The sequence below is a fragment of the Desmodus rotundus genome, chromosome 5 (assembly GCF_022682495.2).
Source record: "Desmodus rotundus isolate HL8 chromosome 5, HLdesRot8A.1, whole genome shotgun sequence".
Lineage (NCBI taxonomy): Eukaryota > Metazoa > Chordata > Mammalia > Chiroptera > Phyllostomidae > Desmodus > Desmodus rotundus.
Window position 1 is genome coordinate 39,938,333 of NC_071391.1, and position 20,066 is coordinate 39,958,398.

General features: G+C 40.7%; 1 protein-coding gene across 5 annotated transcripts in view; it reads right to left on the reverse strand.

The window, feature by feature from the left end:
- Positions 1–3,510: 3,510 nt before the first annotated feature.
- Positions 3,511–20,066, reverse strand: part of ZNF143 (zinc finger protein 143) — a 38,184-nt gene continuing 21,628 nt past the window's right edge. For 4 of the 5 annotated variants that reach the window (XM_024558849.3, XM_024558850.3, XM_053925764.2 and 1 more), the window contains exons 11-16: positions 19,489–19,668; positions 15,614–15,841; positions 12,322–12,470; positions 10,016–10,177; positions 5,109–5,255; positions 3,511–4,046 (exon numbers count right to left, since the gene is read on the reverse strand). In XM_024558849.3, the coding sequence (XP_024414617.1) occupies positions 3,963–4,046; positions 5,109–5,255; positions 10,016–10,177; positions 12,322–12,470; positions 15,614–15,841; positions 19,489–19,668 (950 nt within the window). In that variant the 3' untranslated portion in view covers positions 3,511–3,962. The remainder of the gene's footprint in view (positions 4,047–5,108; positions 5,256–10,015; positions 10,178–12,321; positions 12,471–15,613; positions 15,842–19,488; positions 19,669–20,066) is intronic. The other variant, XM_045194148.2, reaches the window with a different exon arrangement.

Sequence of the window (20,066 nt, forward strand, 5' to 3'; positions counted from 1 at the left end):
AAAACTTCAATCATACTGCATTAACTCCCAAGTTCAGGGCCCTTCGGGGCACAAGGTCTTGTTCAGCTGCACTGGTCACACGTCCACGAAGCCAGCCCTATTCGTCGGGCAAAAAAAAAAAAAAAAAAGAGAGAGAGAGAGAGAGAGAGGGGCCCTGGCTGGTCTGGCTCAGTGGATTGACCACTGGCCTGCGAACCAAAGGGTTGCTGGTTCGATTCCCAGTCAGGGCACATGCTTGGGTTGCAGGCCAGGTCCCTGGTGGGTGGGTGCACAAGAGGCAACCACACATTGATGTTTCTCTTCCTCTCTCCTCCCTCCCTTCTCTGTCTAAAAATAAATAAAATCTTAAAAAAAATTTTTTTTAAAGAAAAGAGGGTATTTGGCGGGTGTATTCTTTGAAAGATCCCCTCATCCCTAAGGGAAATCTAAGTATAGACAGAACGTGCTTACAGCAGAGGGGGCTGAGGTAGCCTTGCTCCACCTCCCCTGTGCTCCCTTTTGCTCTGTGACAAGATTTCAGCTCTGCCCTTTGCCTTTTCACCGTCCCACCCCCTCTCACTGTTGAGGTCTGCAGATACTTGACCTGTCCACAATCATATCTGAGCCAGGAAGTACTGGACCCTAAATTCCTTGGAACGATGCATGGAAATCTAGTCCAACTCAACGCAAAGTGCATGGTTTCCCGACTTACTTATCTGGTCCCGGGGCTGCCCTACAGGAAGGCAGCATGGGAGACTGTTCAGTTAGTTTGCCCCTGATGGCCTGGTGGCAGGGTTGGGGGGTGGACAGGGGCCGTGTGGCCCTCTGGGCAGTTGCCACTGTAGAGGATTAAGGAACCCAAGTCCTTTCTTCTTTTTTTTAAACTCTATTTCCTAAATTCTTATGAGTATAGACTGTAGGCAATGTACATTTTCTTTGTAGTGGCCTGGAGCTGTGTCTGGGACAGAGTGGGAGTGTTTTCCTTGGACCCAGAGATTTGCCTTGGGCATTGTCTGGATTGTATTGCACAGGTATGCTCCCTCGGGCTCCCTCCGTTTGTTAAAGTGTGCTCGTTTCATCAAGTGCCTTTGGTGGACTTTTCAATGTTGGAGGGCTCCTTTTTGCATCCTGCAGTGAGAAAATCCACACCAGCCTCACTAAATATTAGACTGGTCCAAAAGTCCATTTAGTTTTTTCCATAAAGTAAGACATATTTTTCATTTTCACCAATAACTTTATTGATTTGGATGTTCTGAGTATGTTGGTTATCTCCCATGTGGTATAATATTGATTGTTCTCAATTAATGCCTCGATTTGATCGCTATCAACTTCAACTGGTCTACCCAACTGTGGAGCATTGTCCAATGAGAAATCTCCAGCATGAAACTTCCCAAACCACTTTTGACATCCTCAATCAGTCACAGCACATTCTCTATACACTGTACACATCTTTTTTTGTGTTTCAGTTGCAATTTTACCTTTCGTGAAATACTAAGGCATAATATGCCAAAAATGTTACATGTTTTCTTTCATCTTCAGTATTAAAATGGCTACACATTCAACATTTTTTTTTAATGCACGCCGATATGACAGCTGTCACAATACAATCTAACAAAGCTGTTTCGAATGAAGTTCAAGACAACTAAGCACGACTAGAGCCATCTTACAGAAAGAAACCAAATGAACTTTTTGGCCAACCCAATAGCAACTGTTGGCACGTCATCTGAAGTCTTTCCTCAGGGAAAATAGGCACCCTGCCTATGCTCCTGGGGTCCCACTCCCAAGGAGGCAGGTGGTGGACAAACCAGCAGAGCTGCTCTGCCCTTTCCTCTAGTCCCAGTTGGAAGGCATTTTCTTTTGAGCTGAAGGATTGAGGGATAGTCAGGTCCACCAACAGTCTGACTCAGTCCTGCCCAGTCCAGCTGGCAAAGGGGCTGTGGCCAAAGAGAAAGACCTTGGAACCTGAGCAAAGGCAGAGGTAAGAAGCCCAGGAAAGACAATAGCTTGGGTTTGGGTGCTGGGAAGCACAGCAGGCCTGGCTGGGCCCAGCTGCAGAGCTCCCTAACTGCAGGACTGTGGTGCAAGGGGCTGGCCCTGTGACTTCCCAGATTGTTCTTCTTCCATGCCCCCACGCCAGCTTCTTTCTGAGCCTCAGCAGGCCTCAGCTGGGAGTTCTGGGTGTGTTTACATGTCTCTGCCAAGCATTAAGCCCGGATCTATGAGTGACTAAGGCTGTTTCTAATGTTGTATATCTACGAAGAGCTTTGAAGGGCAAGCAGTCAATTCCCCTGCCCAACCCTGAAAGCCTGCCCATTTCAAATGACTCTTTTTTGTAAGACTTCAAAGAACCCGATCAAAAATAACATTCATGTTAGGTAAAGCAGCACATTTTTTCCTTTTTTTATTATAAAGCTGGAAATGAAAAACAGCCACACTTCAGCTCTCTGGTAAACAAAGCACGGGGAATGGCAATGACGAAGTGATCGTTGGAAGACAACCCTCCACACCCTTTTTGGAACTTTAGTTGCATTTCTGACATTAGAGATGAATTTTCAAGTGTCCAGGTCATTAGGTAACCAGAGACCAAAGCTCATCTTGATAATCTGTGCCATAAATTATCACCTGAGAAGGCAGCTGTGGTGTGGTAAAAAAAAACACACTGGATTTGAGAGCCAAAAAGTGACGGTTGGTTAGAGGGTTGTCCCAATACACCAAGGTTGCGGGTTCAATCCCCAGTCAGGGAACATACGGGAAACAACCAATAAATGTGTGTTTCTCTCTCTCACCCTTCCTCTCTAAAATCAATAAATTAAAAACAAATTAAGTTTTAAAAAGTCTGGGTTCTCAAGTCTTTACTCTGCCTCTTTGTAGCTGTACAGCCTGAGTAGGACACTTACCCTCTTTGGACTGTTTCCTCCTTACAAACATGGGGACTGTAAATCCCGAAGAGTCCTTATTCTGTGCTCGATACACACTATACTCTCAGTAATGTGTATTGGGTTATATACTGTTAATTTGTGGTATTTTCTGTAACACTTCCCCCCACCCCCATACCAATTTAATAAAACAAATGTAAAGGTAACATTTAAAAAATTGCTGTATTCAAAATAATAAACTTTAGGGTAAATAAGCTTTAAAACAAAAGTACATAAGCAAAAAAATAAATAATTTACACCAACCCACTAACCTAATTTTCAGAGTAAAGCCATTTTCAATTACAGCTGTTACCGGGGCTCTGGCCTGTGGTCAACTTTGACAGTTCATTATTTTTTAAAAAATGGTATCACAAGCAAGAACACTAAGTAAAGTCTTTAACAAAACCAAAGCACTGGATTTAACTTTTTAAGTAAACAAACTTTGTAATTTTAGACATAATCCAGATGTAGTAGTGCTAATAAGATTAGCATTTCTGCTTGAAGAGTTGGTATTTAATAGGGATGGAAAACTCTAACGAATAGTCTTCAAACCATGAAATACAAATAAAAATGGACAAGAATACAGTAGAACAAAAACTGCAGACACTCTAACTGCGGGAAATATTTGAAGGCTTTATATCCTTTATTTTTATTACTCATGATGGCTTTTGGAATTGTGATTGTGTGACATATAGAACCTTTGACATTTTAGGTATAGCTTTTATTTGACTTTTTTCACAGTAAGTTAAAAATCCATCATAAGACTCTGTAAGACTTCACTGGTCTTGCATAAAGACTCTAGGAGCTTGCAGTGTGATAAAAGAGTAATGTGAAAATTTACGGTATTGCCCTAATTTCATACTTCCTTGTACACAATGAATCAGTTTGGGAATCTATTTCAAGGGTTATATACACAAAAGTGTCAAGAATAAAATGTTCTCCACTCTTGCATAAAAATGTGTACAGTGTTTCAGGAATGGAAAATGTCTCATGTTTCCTGGGCCCCGGCCTTCATGCATCTCTGCTGCCTGAAGATGAAAGGCTCCTCTTGTTTTATTGCTCTCAGGATTAATCATCCAACCCTGGTGTTTCTCCTTGTTGGATCCTGGATGCTATTCTGATGGCTTCTTCCAGAGATGGCTGCTCTCCAAGCTGAAACAGACACACACAAACTCACAGTCAAGATGATGTCAAAGGAATGTTATATGCCAGAAGTGGAAGTTCTCTGTGATTCTGACATGTGGGCTTGTTAAGCTACTACCATTGATCCAATCAGTAAGAGCAAAAAACTAAATTCCTACAGGGGAGAATAATGCAGTTTCTTTATTTAGGATTTTGACAGACCTTCGCACATGCCAGGGACAAAAGATGCTCATATTTTCGAATGGAGATAATTTAGAGAGCTTCCTGAGCCTCTAGCTTTTATGCCCACAAACTAAACTAAAACCAATGGCTGGCATTTTTCTGATTATGTTGTAACCTTTTGCCAAGTAAATACACAAAGAACTCCCCCAAGGAAAGGTAATCTGTACCTAGGATTCTGGATTCTCTGCTCGAATCCACTGACTCCCCAGAGGATGGTTTCTTCTTAGTCTTCTGACATTGCCCACTGTAAAATAGGGCTGTGCAGTGAATTCTCAGATGTAGGGTCTGTGTTGACCCTAGTTTCATTTCCAAAGGAGTAGCTCTTAAGTGTTTTATAGAATCCTATCTATGTAGACTTTTTTAAAAGAGATTTTATTTTTTAGAGAGGGGAAGGGAGAGAGAGAGGGAGAGAAACATCAATGTGTGGTTGCCTCTCATGCATGCCCCCTGCTGGGGACCTGGCCAGCAACTCAGGCATGTGCCATAGACTGGGAATCGAACCGGGGACCCTTTGATTGGCACACCAGCACTTAACTACTGAGCCACACCAGCCAGAGCTTAGACTTTTATTTTGAGAGTTAAGACAGCTGGCTGGATGCAAATGGGGAGACATACCAGAAGCTTTGTTTTTCTTGGTATAAATTCCCATAGAATACTCAAAGACAGTAAAGAACAAAGTGTTGGTCTCTTTGAATCCACCTCAAACACACAATTTCCTTAAGGTGGCTAAGCAACACAGATTATCCTGCGCCCTGCCTCCTATAAAGGTTATGCATAAAGCACAGCGTACAAGGTTGAGAGATCCAAGTAGCGCTGCTGTTGATGGAGGACAGCTGCCTCTGGACTCACCTGAACTGCAATCTGGGTGCCATTGGATGTTGCCACTAAGGTCAGAGGTCTGGTTTCTGTGGTTACTAGATGATGGCTGTGCTGTTGGTGCCCCATTTCTGATGACGCAGTATGGAATGCTGCTAAGTCCTGCGCCACAATTGCAACCTTAAACAAAAAACACACAGAAGGATTCAAACAATGGTTTAGTTACTTAAATCCCACCAGACGATATGTTTATTGATTTTAGAGAGGGGCGAGGTGAGAGAGAGAGAGAGAGAGAAACATCAACGTGAGAGAAAAACATTGACTGGTGGCCTCCTATATGCACTTCAACTGGGGATGGAACTCGCAACCTAGGTATGTGCCCTGACCAAGAATCAAACCCGCAACCTTTAGTGTAACGGGATGATGCTCCCACCAACCGAGCCACCTGGCCAGAGCAAAACTGTGATTTAAATAGGTTAAAATCCATTTAATGAAAAGGTCTGTCTGCAAATTCAAAAGGAAAAAATCCCCTCTGACCAGACTTATAGAAGCCTGAAGCTGGAAGAAACCTTATATATTGTCTATCCTGGACTCCTCCGTTTTATTTGAGGAAGCTGAGGCTCAGAAGGGATTTATCTAAGGTTATGAAGTCAGGCGATGGCAAACGAGGGTAGAGGGCACTGGAGAAATGGATCCCTAAACCAGGCTCCATTAACGAGGAGAGATGTGACTATGCTCAAGTTCTATTTCCCCTAAGTGGCTGCTTGGGAAGTTACACATGTGGACTAATTCATATCTCAAGTATCTATTTATTCCCAAGTTTGGGGCAGTGGTAGATAATATACTGTTTTCTCCTGTTTACCTGTTGCATTTTAATCAGACTCCATTTAACCAGGAAAACTGAAAGAACCAGTAGCATTACTGACAAATAGCAACATATCTTCCTATAGTCATTTCCTGTTTTAGATTCCATGGATCTTTCCGTACTGTTCCTGAAGCATCTATCCAGAGTGGCTGGAAGTGCTTCTGTGGCTCTTAAACCACAAATGTAGCCTTTTCTACGTAGATAAAATAGAAAATGGCATCAAATACTTGCTATATAATATTCTAAAATTTTGCTCAGCCAAACTCAGAGGAAGAAAGGCTAAAAGCTAAAATTTTTGTTTTACTTGGCCATTAATCCACTAAAATGCTATGCTGGATCAATTCCAGCAACGTTGCATAATCTAGTAAGATTTTGGCCCAGCAAGAGCTGAGTGGTTTATACTGGACTACCCCCTCCTGCAGATAACAATTATAAACTGTGGACAAAAATATGAAAAAGCAACTGTTTGAATAGACTGGAGAATGAGGAAAAGCAAGCAGAAACTGTAGGAGATTCTCAAAGAAAGGGAAACATACTGGGTCACATCCACATTTAAATAGCTATGGAAGGAGACTTGACTTGGGTGGTAAGCACACAATACAATATACAGATGATGTAGTGTAGAACAGTACACCTGAAACCTGTATAATTTCATTAACCAATGGCACTCCAGTAACTTCAATAAAAAATAAATAAATAGCTATGGCTGGTGTGGCTCAGTGGATTGAGCACCAGCCTGCGAACCCAAAGGTTACCAGTTCCATTGCAGGTCAGGGCACATGTCTGGGTTGCAGGCCAGGTCCCCGGTTGGGGGTGGGTGAGAAGCAATCAATTGATGTTTCTTTCCCTCTCTTCCCCCCTCCCTTCCCTTCTCTATAAATATTTAAAAAATAAAAAATAAATAAAATAGCTTTTTCATTGAGGCCACTCCCCAGTCTGAGTAGCACAGGGCAACTTAAAGTATCAGCTAATGGAGTCCAGGGTTTAATGGAGTCTAGGGTTGCCAGAATGGTTATACATTGAGAGGAATATTCTAGAAAGGAGAAAACCAAGGGGGTGGCGGGCTGAGCCCCCCCACATATCTGTGTATAAACTTTCAATTCCTTAAGACCCGGAACTGCAAATATTTGGGGGAGGTTCCAATAATTCTGGTATAAAGCAGCAGCTGGAAGGCTGAAAAAGCTGAGACACTCACCACAGGAAAGACGGAACTCAGAGTTTCTGTTTCCCCAAGTTAGAGGGGCTGTACTACAAATAATGCTAAAGCATACCCTTCAGATAATGCATAGGTGGAGTCTGAACACCCTTGTGGATGGACAACATTTGCCCAATGGCCTACAGTTGCAGCAGAAGGAGCAGAGGTGGCAGCTGGTCCTTAAGCAAAGCCGTCCCTGGGGCTGTCCCCCACCCCCACCACAGCCCCGTTGCGATACCCCTAGTGGCTGGAAGCTGCTCTATTTCATTCCAGCCCCCAAAGCCTTCTCTTCCTGAGAATCTTCCTAGCCCACAGGCTACAGATAAGCTGCATAAGAATGTTTGCTTTAGGGTTTCTATCTTTCCAGCCTTGCAACTGAAACTAGAACAAGGTATATTTACCCAAGCAGGGCTATTAACCCATCCAAGTATTCTAGAGCCATGGAGATGACTGCAAACTGATTAGGTGGGACCATCCCATAAGACAGCCCGAAAGCTGGTGTTTGGGTTTTTTCTTTTTGTTTTGGCATACATTATAATCAGCAAACAATAAATATGTTCCCATCTTAGGTTTTCTGTTGAGTTTTGACAGATACATCTGTGAAAACAGCACCTAAAATAAGATATAGTGCAGTTCCTTCATATCCCATGCCGCCAATGTCCTTGCCCAGCCACACAGCACTTTCTATCGCAGGATTGTTCTCTCTGCTCTTGGATTTCATGTAAGGGGACGCATACAGTATGTATTCTATCTACTAGAGTTTACAGGTCAAAGGACAGAGGTATGTTTGACTTTATCAGAAACTGCCAAACTGTTCTAAGTGGTTATATCATTTTACATTCCCTCTATTGTGTAAGAATGTTCTAGTTACTTCCCATCTTTGGCAGCATTTGGTTTTCAGTCTTCTTTTATTTGAGTCATTTTCTTGTGTCTGAAAAGGTATCTAACTGTGATTTTAATATGCATTTTTCTGATGACTAAAGAGGGTAAGCACTTTTGTGTTATTGCCGTTCATGAATCTTCTTTTGTAAAGGGTCTATTCAAATAAGCAATCAAATGATCTGCTCATTTTTAAAATTTGTATTTATTTTGCTCATTTTAATGGGCTGTTCATCTTTCTATTATTGATTTGAAGAGGTCTGTTATGTATTCTCAATGTAAGTTCACTGTCAGATACATACATTGTGAGTAACTTTTTCCCGATTTGGCACTTTTTCTTAATGGTGTCTTTTGGTAAGCAGAACTAATTTGATGAAGTCCAATTGATCAGTTTTTTCTTTTATGGTTAGTGCATTTTGTATCCTAAGAAATCTCTACTCTAAAGTTACAAAAATATTCACTCTTCCAGAAGGTTTATGATTCTGAGTTTTATATTTCAAGGTGTAGAAAACCTTCAACTTTGTTCTTTGTTAAAGATTGCTGTGGCTGTTGTAGGTCCTTTGCATTTTCAGGTAAATTTTAGGGTCAGACTATATCATCAACAAAGCCTGCTGAAATTTTGGTTATGATGGTATGGAATCTGTAAGTGAATTTATAGGAAGAATGAGAACTACTGGTTTTGACAGACTCTCACCGAACGGGGTGAAGTAGCTGCAGTGAAACCTAACATTGCCGTCAGCATAGTCCAAGAACAGTTTTTAAATGTATTGATCAACGTAATTTATGTTAATGGAAATGAAAAATTAAAACAAAAGGGATACATCAGATTGGCAAAAATCCAAAAGGGCATTTTTTCCACAAAAGGGGAAGAGTGGGTTGGCATTCTCAAATACTGCAGGTGGGAATGCAGACTGGCACAGCCACAGAAGGGAAGTTTGGCAACACTTATCACAATTACAAATGCACAGATCTTTTCACCACGCAATTCCATTCGAGGGATTTATCTAGGACATATACTCACACACATGCAGAATCCTATGTGCACAAGGGTATGTGTTGTTGGAAACAGCAAAAGACTAAATATACCATGCATGTCCGTATAGTGAATACAATATAACTTAAAAAAAAAATGAGGAAGCTCTCTATATAATGAAATACGAAGATTTTCCTAGATATATCATTAAATTAAAGAAACAAAATAAAGTAAACAGTATAGTTTACTACCATAAAAAAGAAGTAGGGAAGATGACTGCATGTGCTTAATGAATTATCGGAAGAACACACAAGAAACTAACTGAAGAGGATTATCTCTATGCGGGTAAGCACGAGGTTGATGGAGGCAGGGGTGGGGAGGAAGACTTTTCAATGCTTACCTGTATACAAGTTTTTATTTTTGTGAACTTTAAAAAAAGATTTTATTTATTTATTTTTTGAGAGAAGGGGAGGGAGAGAGGGAGAGAAACATCAATGTGCAATCGGTACACTGATCGGTCACCTCTCGCACGCCCCCAGCTGGGGACCTGGCTGGCAACCCAGGCATGTGCTCTGACTAGGAATCGAACCAGTGACCCTTTGGTTCACAGGCCGGCACACAATCCACTGAGCCATACCAGCCAGGGCATACTTTTTGATTTCTGAACTATTTGAATATATTACATTTTCAAAAAATTAAGTAAATTTTGGAAATGAATTTTTCCCTAAGAATGTGGCGATGATAACTATAGGAAGAGCTATTATTAATGAACACTTAATAAATACATGGGCTGAGCAGTTTAAATGCATTATCTCATTCAGTCCTTATATCAACCTTATGGGGCAGATACAACAATCACTCCTATTTTACAGATGATGAAAAACTGAGACCCAGAGGGCTATGTAGCTTAGAAGTTGTAAACTGGGATTCAGTCTGAATTTCATGTGCTTAACCTAATATCACACTGTATATCTATTAACAATTTAGATATTGACAAGTTTGATATAAAAGAAGAAAAGAGCAATTACCTGCTGCCCTTCTGTGCCCTCGGCAGTCACCATAGCAACAGAGTGTGTTCCTGCTGAGGAGATGACTGCATCGTGGGCAGGGACTGTGATGGGTGTGCCATCTTGTGTTACCATTGTGATGGTATTGCCTATGGCTTGCATGTCAGTCTGAGATATGTTGACCTGCAATACAATGCATTTCACCAATCAGTCCATGTCTCTTGTTATATCTGGCAAATTTTATTAAGGACTACGCCTAATTCTTGATAAAGCTACTCTGGGAGCAAATAAGCATTTTATATTTTAGAAAGAGGTCATCAGAAAAAATTGAATATTTCTTAAATGCATTTTCTCCTCTCCATTTCTACTGCCAATTTAGACCTTTGTTTTCAATCATCTGACTTTGCCATCATCTGGCAATACTACTTCTTTCCAGGTATCCAGTCTAACCCTTCCCTAATCATACTCTACCTTGACACCTTTCTAAAAAAAATTTTCAATATGTTCACTGCTTAATTCCCCAGGGGCTCTCCATCACTACATCTCCATGGCGGTCAGGACTTTTCAGGTTTGGCCTTTCACAGCGTCTCTGGACTCATCTGCCACCACTTCCAAACCAGTAACTGGCACTCCAGCCGCGGCTAACCATTTGCAGTCCCAGACAGTGTCATATTCTGTTACCTCTTCATGACTTAGTCCTTCCTTCACTCTCAGCCTTGAGAACTCATGAAAAATTTTCAAGATCCAACTGAATGGCCATTGTCTACAAGGGCTTCCAAGAGTCCTTCACTCCTTCCTCCAGACTTCCACAGCACGCAGCTATATACCCATGTTTACGAGCAATTATTGTTCATTTTAGGAATGTCTCCCCACACTAAGTCTACCACAAGAGGCAGCACTGGGTAGGTGTTCAGTATTTGTTGTTTTAATTGACTAAAGGAATGGAACGGAAACCTAATTCCTGAAGGAAATGGAAAGGTTACGTCTACAGAAAATACAACATTGTGGTGAGGAAAACAGTTGTTTGGGAGCGCATGGAGAGGGATTAAACTCATTCTATATGGGCAGAGAGGAGCCATGAGTGATGACATGGCAGGAGGTTCCTATATGATAAGCACTAGAATTATCGAACACTGGAACAGGCTGCCTCTTAAAAAAAAATTATTGATTGATTTTAGAGAGAGGAAAGAGTGGGGAGACATAAATTTGTTGTTCCACCTCTCAATACATTCATTGGTTGATTCTTGTATGTGCCCTCACCAGGAACTGAACCCACAACCTTGGGGTATTGAGACAATGCTCTAATCAACTAAGCTACCTGGCCAGGGCTAGGTTGCCTCTTAAGAAACTGCTCATGTATTTTAGAGCTGCTTTGGGGGGAATTTATCCTGTACAGAGAGGGAGGGAGGCTACATCAAATGACCACCAAAGGGCCTCTGTGTGGAATCAGTGATGTCAAAAGTGAGAGGGAGGGAGATAAAGGGGATGGTACAAGCGCTTTTTATTTTCCAATCCTGTGTATGGTCTGCCCCCAGCTAACATCAGCATCTTAACAGTTACCAACACAAATGGCAGATTAATCATGGGAGGTAAAGCTCTGAGAGACACAGGGGTAAACAGAGAGTTCTCCACGGAAAAAGACACATATAAAAAGGCAAAAGAACCCCAGACGCCTATTTCTTCCAGGTAATAAGATGACCTTAGCTAGAGCTTAAAAATGAAATTTTTATTTTAGGCTAGGAGCATCTAAGAAACGTAACAAGTCTGACTATTGGAGAACAACCATTACATTGCTTTTCCTGGTGGACTCAAGATACCTGTCCCATTAATTACGTGAAGCTCCCGTAATTCCATGTAGGGAGAGAGCCACACTTTGGAAGTTTTACGGGTTTGCCCATCACTGACTTCACATGTCTTTTAATGATGACATCATCACTCAGCCAAGGTTCTGCTGATTTCTCAGTCTCACCTCCTGGACCTGATCAGCCACCAAATCCTATCCCTTCTCTGCATAGTGTTTCACATGGATTCATTACTTCTCAAGCCCTCAATTCCAAAGTAGTTCTGACCTTTATCACTTCACCTTTGAACTCTACCAGTAACACCATTTGACTTCTAGACTCACAAACGTTCTATTAATCTCCCTGCATGCAGACTCTTCCAGCAGGCTACTGAAAAACCTTCAGGAAAGCTGGTCCTGTCTACAAGCTGAAGTCCAACTTTATGCTCTGATATCCAAGGACTTTCTCAACTGGGACCCAACCTGACTTTCAGGCCCAGGTTCGGAGAAATATTATTTAACTTGTTTGGCTTCGGTGCATACTTACATGCTGAGTCCCGTCCTGGGATATGAGTGTAACCTGTTGACTCAACCCAGACTGTGTTACTGTGGCTACTTGTGTAGACACAACATCATCCCCTTCTACACCTGTAACATATGTGATCTGGGGCCCTTTAAGAACATCTTCACCTTGACCTGTTTAAAACAAATGAATCATTTATTTGACCAACCAACCAAGATGTTTAGAAAACAAAGGATATTTTAAATATCATAGAGAAACTTATACCAATTAAAGTATATGTATTATAGTCTAATGAAAATGGCTTCCGGCGCCTCCTTCACAATTCTTCTACCTCCATTTTCGCAAAGTCAAACCAAATCAAAGCAGACCCAACCAAACTGTTCCATATCAAAGTTAAGTGTTCTAATTTTGAGAGACTTCTTCTATTGCCTTAGTTGGAGTAATTAGTGATTAACTGTGCATGTATGTTGGGGCAGCAAGTAAGGCAACTACCTAGGAAGACTGATTGGCAAATAACTTCTCCAATATGGCAAGTTCTTACAGTCATTCAGAAGCTGCTAAAAATGGTAATACAGTCTTCAAAAACATTAACCACAAATCTGAATGGTGTGTAAATGTAACCTACTAAGTTACTTATTTTTTAACACAGGTGACTGATTGCAAATCATCAGTACACAATGACATCACTGGGTAAAGAAAATATAATGGTGCGTTATCTGGTGTAAGGTTAATCAGTTAGTAAGTGACGGAACAGGAGCCATCGTCCGCTTCTTTCGTTCATGAGGGACCAGCAGTAAACAGGAACTTCAGCATCTGTTACTGCTATACTGGGCAGCCAGGAAGATGACTGATCCCTCTCTATCACCTTCCACCTCCCACAGAGGCAGAAATAGGGCACATATACATGTTTTTCCTTCAAAGGAGGACTTTATATGCTAATTTAAAAGTACTTCTCAAAGTCAGTGGTTGATGCATGCACTCGTATGGCTGCAGTCATCCTGGTGTAATCTCCACAGCAGTCACTACTTCATGTTTTTGGTTCTATTCCACGGCAGTAACATAGCATTATTCCAACAGGTTATACAACTTATGTGATCATATAAGAGAAAGGGTACACAAATCCCTGGTCTTTTTTTTTTTTTTAAGATTTTATTTTATTTTTTAAAATTTTTACAGAGAGGGGAAGGGAGGGAGAGGGAGAGAAACATCAATGTGAGAGAGAAACATAAATCTATTGCCTTTCCTACTCGCCCCAACCAGGGACCTGGCCTGGAACCCAGGCATGTGCCCTGACTGGGAAGCAAACAGGCGACCTTTCACTTTGCAGACAGTGCCCAACCGAGCTGCACCAGTCAGGGCTATTCTTTTTTTAAAAGCAAAGTAGGTTTTTTAAAATTTTTTTATTCTAGAGAGAGCAAGAGGAAAAGAGGGGGATAAAGGTAGAGGGGAGCGAGGAGAGAGGAGGGATAAGGGAGAAAGGGATGGAGGGGGAGAGAGAGAGAAATACTGATTTGTTGTTCCACTTATTCATGCACTCATTGGTTGATCCTTGTATGTGCCTTGACTGGGGATCAAACCTACAACGTTGGTGTATCAGGACCATGCTCTAACCAAATGAGCTGCCTGGCCAGGCCTCCATCCCTATTTTTGAAAAAACAATCTTAGTTGTTGTTTTTTAAAAATAGAATGTATATTATAATATAGACCATTTTCTTGAGTACAAGAAATTCTGACAATCTGAAACATCAATATTTAAGAAAGAGACTAAGGAAGCTTAAAAAAAAGAAAATTCTTAAGACCTAAATTTGTCACCATTAAAACCTGCTTTTACTGCAAGGATTCAGCAGTTGTAATATTTAACCATGGACACTTACAGTGCTTTGGCTAGAAAATAATATAGTATTCAAGACTGAAGGATTTGTTATTTTCTTACTATCATGTGACAGATATCTGAAAAGACAAATTAGAACCACAGAGAATCATTTGATCAGCGAGTGAGTGATCTGTTTTTTCCCTTATTCTCCAACCCACTTTTCACCTAAATGTTTTCAATGTTGGTAAGAATGGGAAAGGTTTTATTTTATTTATTTATTTATTTATTTTTTAAAGATTTGACTTATTTATTTAGAGAGAGGAGAAGGGAAGGAGAGAGGGAGAGAAATATCGATGTCTGGTTGCCCCTCATGTGTCCCCAATTGGGGACCTGGCCCGGAACACAGGCATGTGCCTTGACTGGGTATCGAACCAGCAACCCTTTGGTTCGCAGGCCTGCACTCAACCCACTGAGCTACACCAGCCAGGGTGGAAAGGTTTTATTTTTTAAAAAATTTTCAAGTTTACTTCATTTAGGAGCTACTCAATAAAACATTGAGACAATCTATAATTTGTTTAAGCAAAACCTACTTCATTTTTCCTATTTACCTGTGCTGAGTTATTTAAATGAAATCATAGAATATAATTCTCTGAAATATTTTTTTAAGAGTTTATTCTTTTTTTTTAAAGATTTATTTATTTTTAGAAAGAGGGGAAGGGAGGGAGAAAGAGGAGGAGAAAAACATCGATGTGCAAGAGAAACAATGGGTTGCCTCTCACATGGTCCCTACTGGGCACCTGGCCTGCAACCCAGGCATGTGTCCTAACTGGGAATTGAACCAGCAACCTTTCAGTTTGCAGGCTGGAGCTCAATCCACTAAGCCACACCAGCCAGGGCTCAAGAGTTTATTCTTATTGAAATGAATGTTTCTGTCTCCTGCAGCACTATCTAACAGCAAGCACATGAATCAACTAAGAATTATTTGGGAGTGCTTCATTGCTCTTATGGTCAAGATCAACATCCTTAACATACCCCAATAATCTAGCTGACCCTGCCTGGCTCTCCAACCTCATTCTATGCCACCTTCCCAGGCAGAAGTGCCACACTGGCCAGGCTTCTTTCAGTCTCCAATATACTTCGCTCTCTCGAACCTCAGGGTTTTTCCCATGTGCCATTCCCTCCATTTGAAATATTTTCTGGCCTTTGCTCCCTGCTTCCCCTTTCCTTTAACCCCTGCCACCTAGTTAACCCTCTAGATCTCTCTAAAAATCACTTCCTCAGGGAAGCTTTCTCTGAGGTCCAGACTAGGCGGAGTTCCCTTCTTATATATCCTAAAGCACCAAGTACCTTTCTTTGATAACATTTATCACAATTGTAAATTTTATGGTTGTGTGCTTAGTTGAATGAAACTTTATGATTTGAGAAAATACTATGAATCATAAGTTATGTTTATTTCTGTTGATTCTCAAACACAGAGACAGATATACTAGACAAAATCCTCACCTGGGGGAGGCTCAAAAAAGGCTTCCTGCTCCTCCTCGATTGGCTCAGTGTCATTGTGGGCGGTCCGTTTGTGCATGGCCAGGGTGGAGATCTGCTTATATGTCTTCCCACAGTGGTTACAGTTGTATGGTTTCGAGTGAGTGTGAACAACATGATGTTTATACAAACTGGAATATTCTGTAAACCTTTTGTCACACCCAGGGACTGTACAAACATATGGCTTTTCCCCTAAGAACAGAACCGAAAAAACAAAAACCAAAAAAATCAACTTTTACATATAAAGGCATAATCACTCCATACCTGGGGTGGGGGAAAGCCTATCATGGCAAAAAGCAGTAGCTGCCAATCCCTTTCTATGCTGCCGTGAGGCAGCACACAGAAAATACTCCCTAACTGTGCTTTTGATTTGGTTAAAAAGGTAGTCGGCACCCAAATGCTGTCCTGAGTCTGAAAGCCACTTTTCCCTTAATTTCAAGGGATGAGAAAATTAAGGAGATGTTGCCTAGTTTAACTTTAAGTTTTAATAAAACTGTAACTTACTATTACTAGATAATCTAGACATGATTAATGATATCACACTAATAATGACAATAAGAAATGTAATTATTATTATAACTAATGCAGCTTACCCTAAAGATTTTCTAAAAAGCCTATATAGTTTGGACACTTCAGTAACTCTAAAAGGACATACATGTTTCATATTAACTTCACTTGACTTCTTACATCTATTCAAAAGCTACTGAATATTCACTAAAAACTACTTGGCAATACAAAGGGAAGTAAAAACTAGAAATCTTTTTCCATGAAACAATTTGAGAATAATATAGGCAATACAACCATTTTTAGAACATTTTATTATAGAAAATTTCAAACATACACAAAAGTATAGAGAAACAGTGTAATAAACCCTCATGTACGAACCACCCAGCTTTAACCATCAATTCATGGCCAATATTGTTTCATCTATTCACTATACATACCACCCCCACCACCTCCCCCTGGATTATTCTGAAACAGCTCTAGATAGAATCCATTGTACCTATGAATATTTCAGATTGTATGTCTGAAAGACAGGACTTCATAAAAACAAAATTAACAATAATTACTTAGTACCATAAACTATCTAGACAGTATTAACATGGGGTGGTGGTGGTAGTGGTGGTAGACAATCTAAAACTGAAAGCAAACTGGAACAAATTAACCTAATTGTGGTTTAAGCGAATACTTTAAACCACACTGAAGGGGTGAGGGAGAATGAATAAACGAACTAAAGTAACTCAAACACAGTATTTGACTAACATGCTCAGTACTTAACTACTGCTCAGTCTTAGACTTGGTAACAAATCTTCAACTTGTTTTATGGGCAAGGCGATTCTGAAATGATTTGAGATGTAATAAAAGATTGAGCAAATAGTACATGTGTCAATGCTGTTGGAAGCCAGAGTTCTTGCTGTGGAAGAAGGGACATACAAATATGGAATGGGGGAAGAAAAAGAGCTGTTGGATGAATTGCTTTGTAGGTATTGGTGTAAACTCACACAGTTTCTGGAAAGTGCATATGCAAGTGTGTATACACGTGCATGTCCTACTTTATTCTCTTTTTACACCTTCCCTAGGTAACTGCATCCTTTCCCAAGGCTCTAAACAGTAAAACCACCCACAAATAGTCAAAAATCTCATACTAATGTAATCTGTAATATGAGTCTTGGACATAAAGTAAGTGGAGATTGCCTCCTGTCCTTTGCCTAGGCCCACTCTCAAAGCAGGACAGGTTAAATTTCTTATCTTGGCAGAAGGCTATGGGGGAGATGTGGTTGGTAAAGGCAAATCCAGGCAGGGAAATGGGCAATACCAACTGGAAAGATTGGCCCTATTTGTATTGAGGCTGGAGTATAAACTGCCACTAGGTGGCACCAAATCACATCAAGGGGTAAATGGCCTGGAATTGGGCTTCTGAGCTCCCTTCTGGCTGGCGGTCTGCCTCAAATGGGCCATCTCATCAACCTTGCAAGAAGAGACTGCATGAATCTTTACACTTCACTTACAGCATAAATGTGGGTATTTACTCTTTCATAATTTGATGATCCTTAGCCAATCCTTTCTTCCAGCCCCTGACTACCTCTTGAGTCAGCCCAACATTTATCACTACCTACTGGATCTATTTCAATGATTCTCAACCATTCATGCATATAAAAGACATGGTGAGCTTTTAATATATACTGCTACCTGGGCCCCGCCCCAGGAAAATTATGTTAGGACCTCTGCATACATAATTTGGGAAATTAGTCTATTTCTAAAGGGTGAATCCAATGTGCAGTGACATTCGAGAGCACTGCCCTACCTGCATATTCCAAAGATCAGTACAGCCAAACTTAATGTAGGCTTTCCTCTCACCAAAATCTAACTTGCCCACAAAATGTACTGACTGGCAAACTTTCAGATAATGGGTCTATATTCTATTACTTTATTTTTTAAAAGAAGATTTTATTTATTTATTTTTAAACAGAAGGGAAAGGAGGGAGAAAGAGAAGGAGAGGAATCAATATGTGGTTGCTCTCATGTGCCCCTTACTGGGGACCTGGCCCACCACCCAGGCATGTGCCCTGATTGGGAATTGAACTGGCGACCTCTTGGTTCTCAAGCTGGCGCTCAATTCACTGAGCCACACCTGCCAGGGCTCTATTACTTTAAATGGGAAAAACGTTTTCCCAGTGCCTGTAAAAATCCCAGCCAATTCCCCAAATTTCACAATCAAAGCTCCTAAGCACCTGGGTTAATAACCCACCAAGAATGTCTACATAACATGAAGCACTTAAAACGCCAACTACCGAATTATTCAGCATTCAATGAAGTCAGCAGTAGGTATATGTCTGTATGTAATACACAATGATATAGTATAATATTGAATAGCAATTTTGTTTTCCTTTTACCTTGCAAACAAGTACTGTAATTAAAAAACTGAAGTATCAAAGATATAAAAGGAATGCAAGTTATATTAACAGAATATCCTTTTTCTTCTAACCTATAGCCACCTTTTCTATGCCTCTTAGATTTTCACAGGCTTTTCTACTTTCTTAGAAAAGAGATTAACTTAATCATGCAGGGAAAATGCATGATTAATAACTGGCAATAATGCATAAGACACAATGTAAGCAGGATATGATTGTATCCGAAATATGACTTCAGTGTATTGTGTGTTCTCTCATTTACAGTCATATGAAAACAAATTCATATTTTTTCCTTTCATAGAAGAACGCACCCACAAGTAGACTTATTATAGTGGTTTTCAATTTGGGTCAGGAATTTTGACTAAAAATTTTGCTCTATGCCTCCAATCACATGGAGCCACCCAATGTTTTCCAAATAAGTTATGTTTTTTTTTCTACCTTTGTGGCTTTACTCATGACATTTCCACTGCCAAGAATACTCTCCCTCTGCCTAGCAAACTTTAGGACTGAGTCTAAAAGTCAAATTCCCCTTAAAGCCTTCCCTGAATGCTTCTCCCACAGAGATGGCCATGCCCGTCTCTACTCCCACAGTATCTTGTTCATGTAATTGGGAGACACTGTGCAGCAGTTACATGTCTCTTGTCTCTCTACAGCTCAACTGCCCTTGACAATGTCTTATCTGTCGCTCTATTTCTAATGCCTAGCAGGGCAATACACAGTGGATACTCAGAAACTGTTGAATAAATGAATGTATAAATGCTAAGGTGAAGGTTTTTTTTTTTTTTTTTTTTTTTAAGTTGGTTAATCCCTGGCCACCATGCCAAGTGGTAGGAAGGAGGGAAGAGATTACTTGGAAACGGTTTATGGAAGAGGCAGGACTTAAACTGAGCCTTGAAAATTAAAGACCAAGAAATCAGAGACTGTTACCTGTGTGTATCCTCACATGGTTTTTATAATTGGTGGCACTGGCAAATGCCCTTCCACAACCTGGTTCTGTGCAGTAATAGGGTCTTTCTCCTGTGTGTGTCCTAATATGCACTTTTCTGATATTTGATGTTGTAAAAGACCGACCGCAGCCTTCAAAGTGACATTTAAAAGGTCTTTCTCCTGAAAACACAAAAGGGAATAAATTAAATGGTACAAAAACACAGAGAAAACTGAAATGTCTTATCCTTCAATTCTGCTTAGGGTCATTCTCAGGACGCTAACCTTTTTGTATATGAGCTTCCTTTCCCCTTAGGATTGTCCACCCCAACCTCCCCCGGCCCCGGCCCCATAAACAGCATCTTCTGCTCCAAACTTAAATTTGCCTAGATGAGTGATCCTAGGTAAATTAGCCTGTTACTTAGACACTTAGATAATCCCTACAAACTGAGAGCACTGGTAGTCTAGGGCTAATCTTTCTGGGGACACGGGTCAATTTGAGAATCTACAAAGTTACGGGCCCCCATCCTGGAAAGAAGCATACATGCTTAAATGGCAAACTGCATGGAATTTCAGGTCAA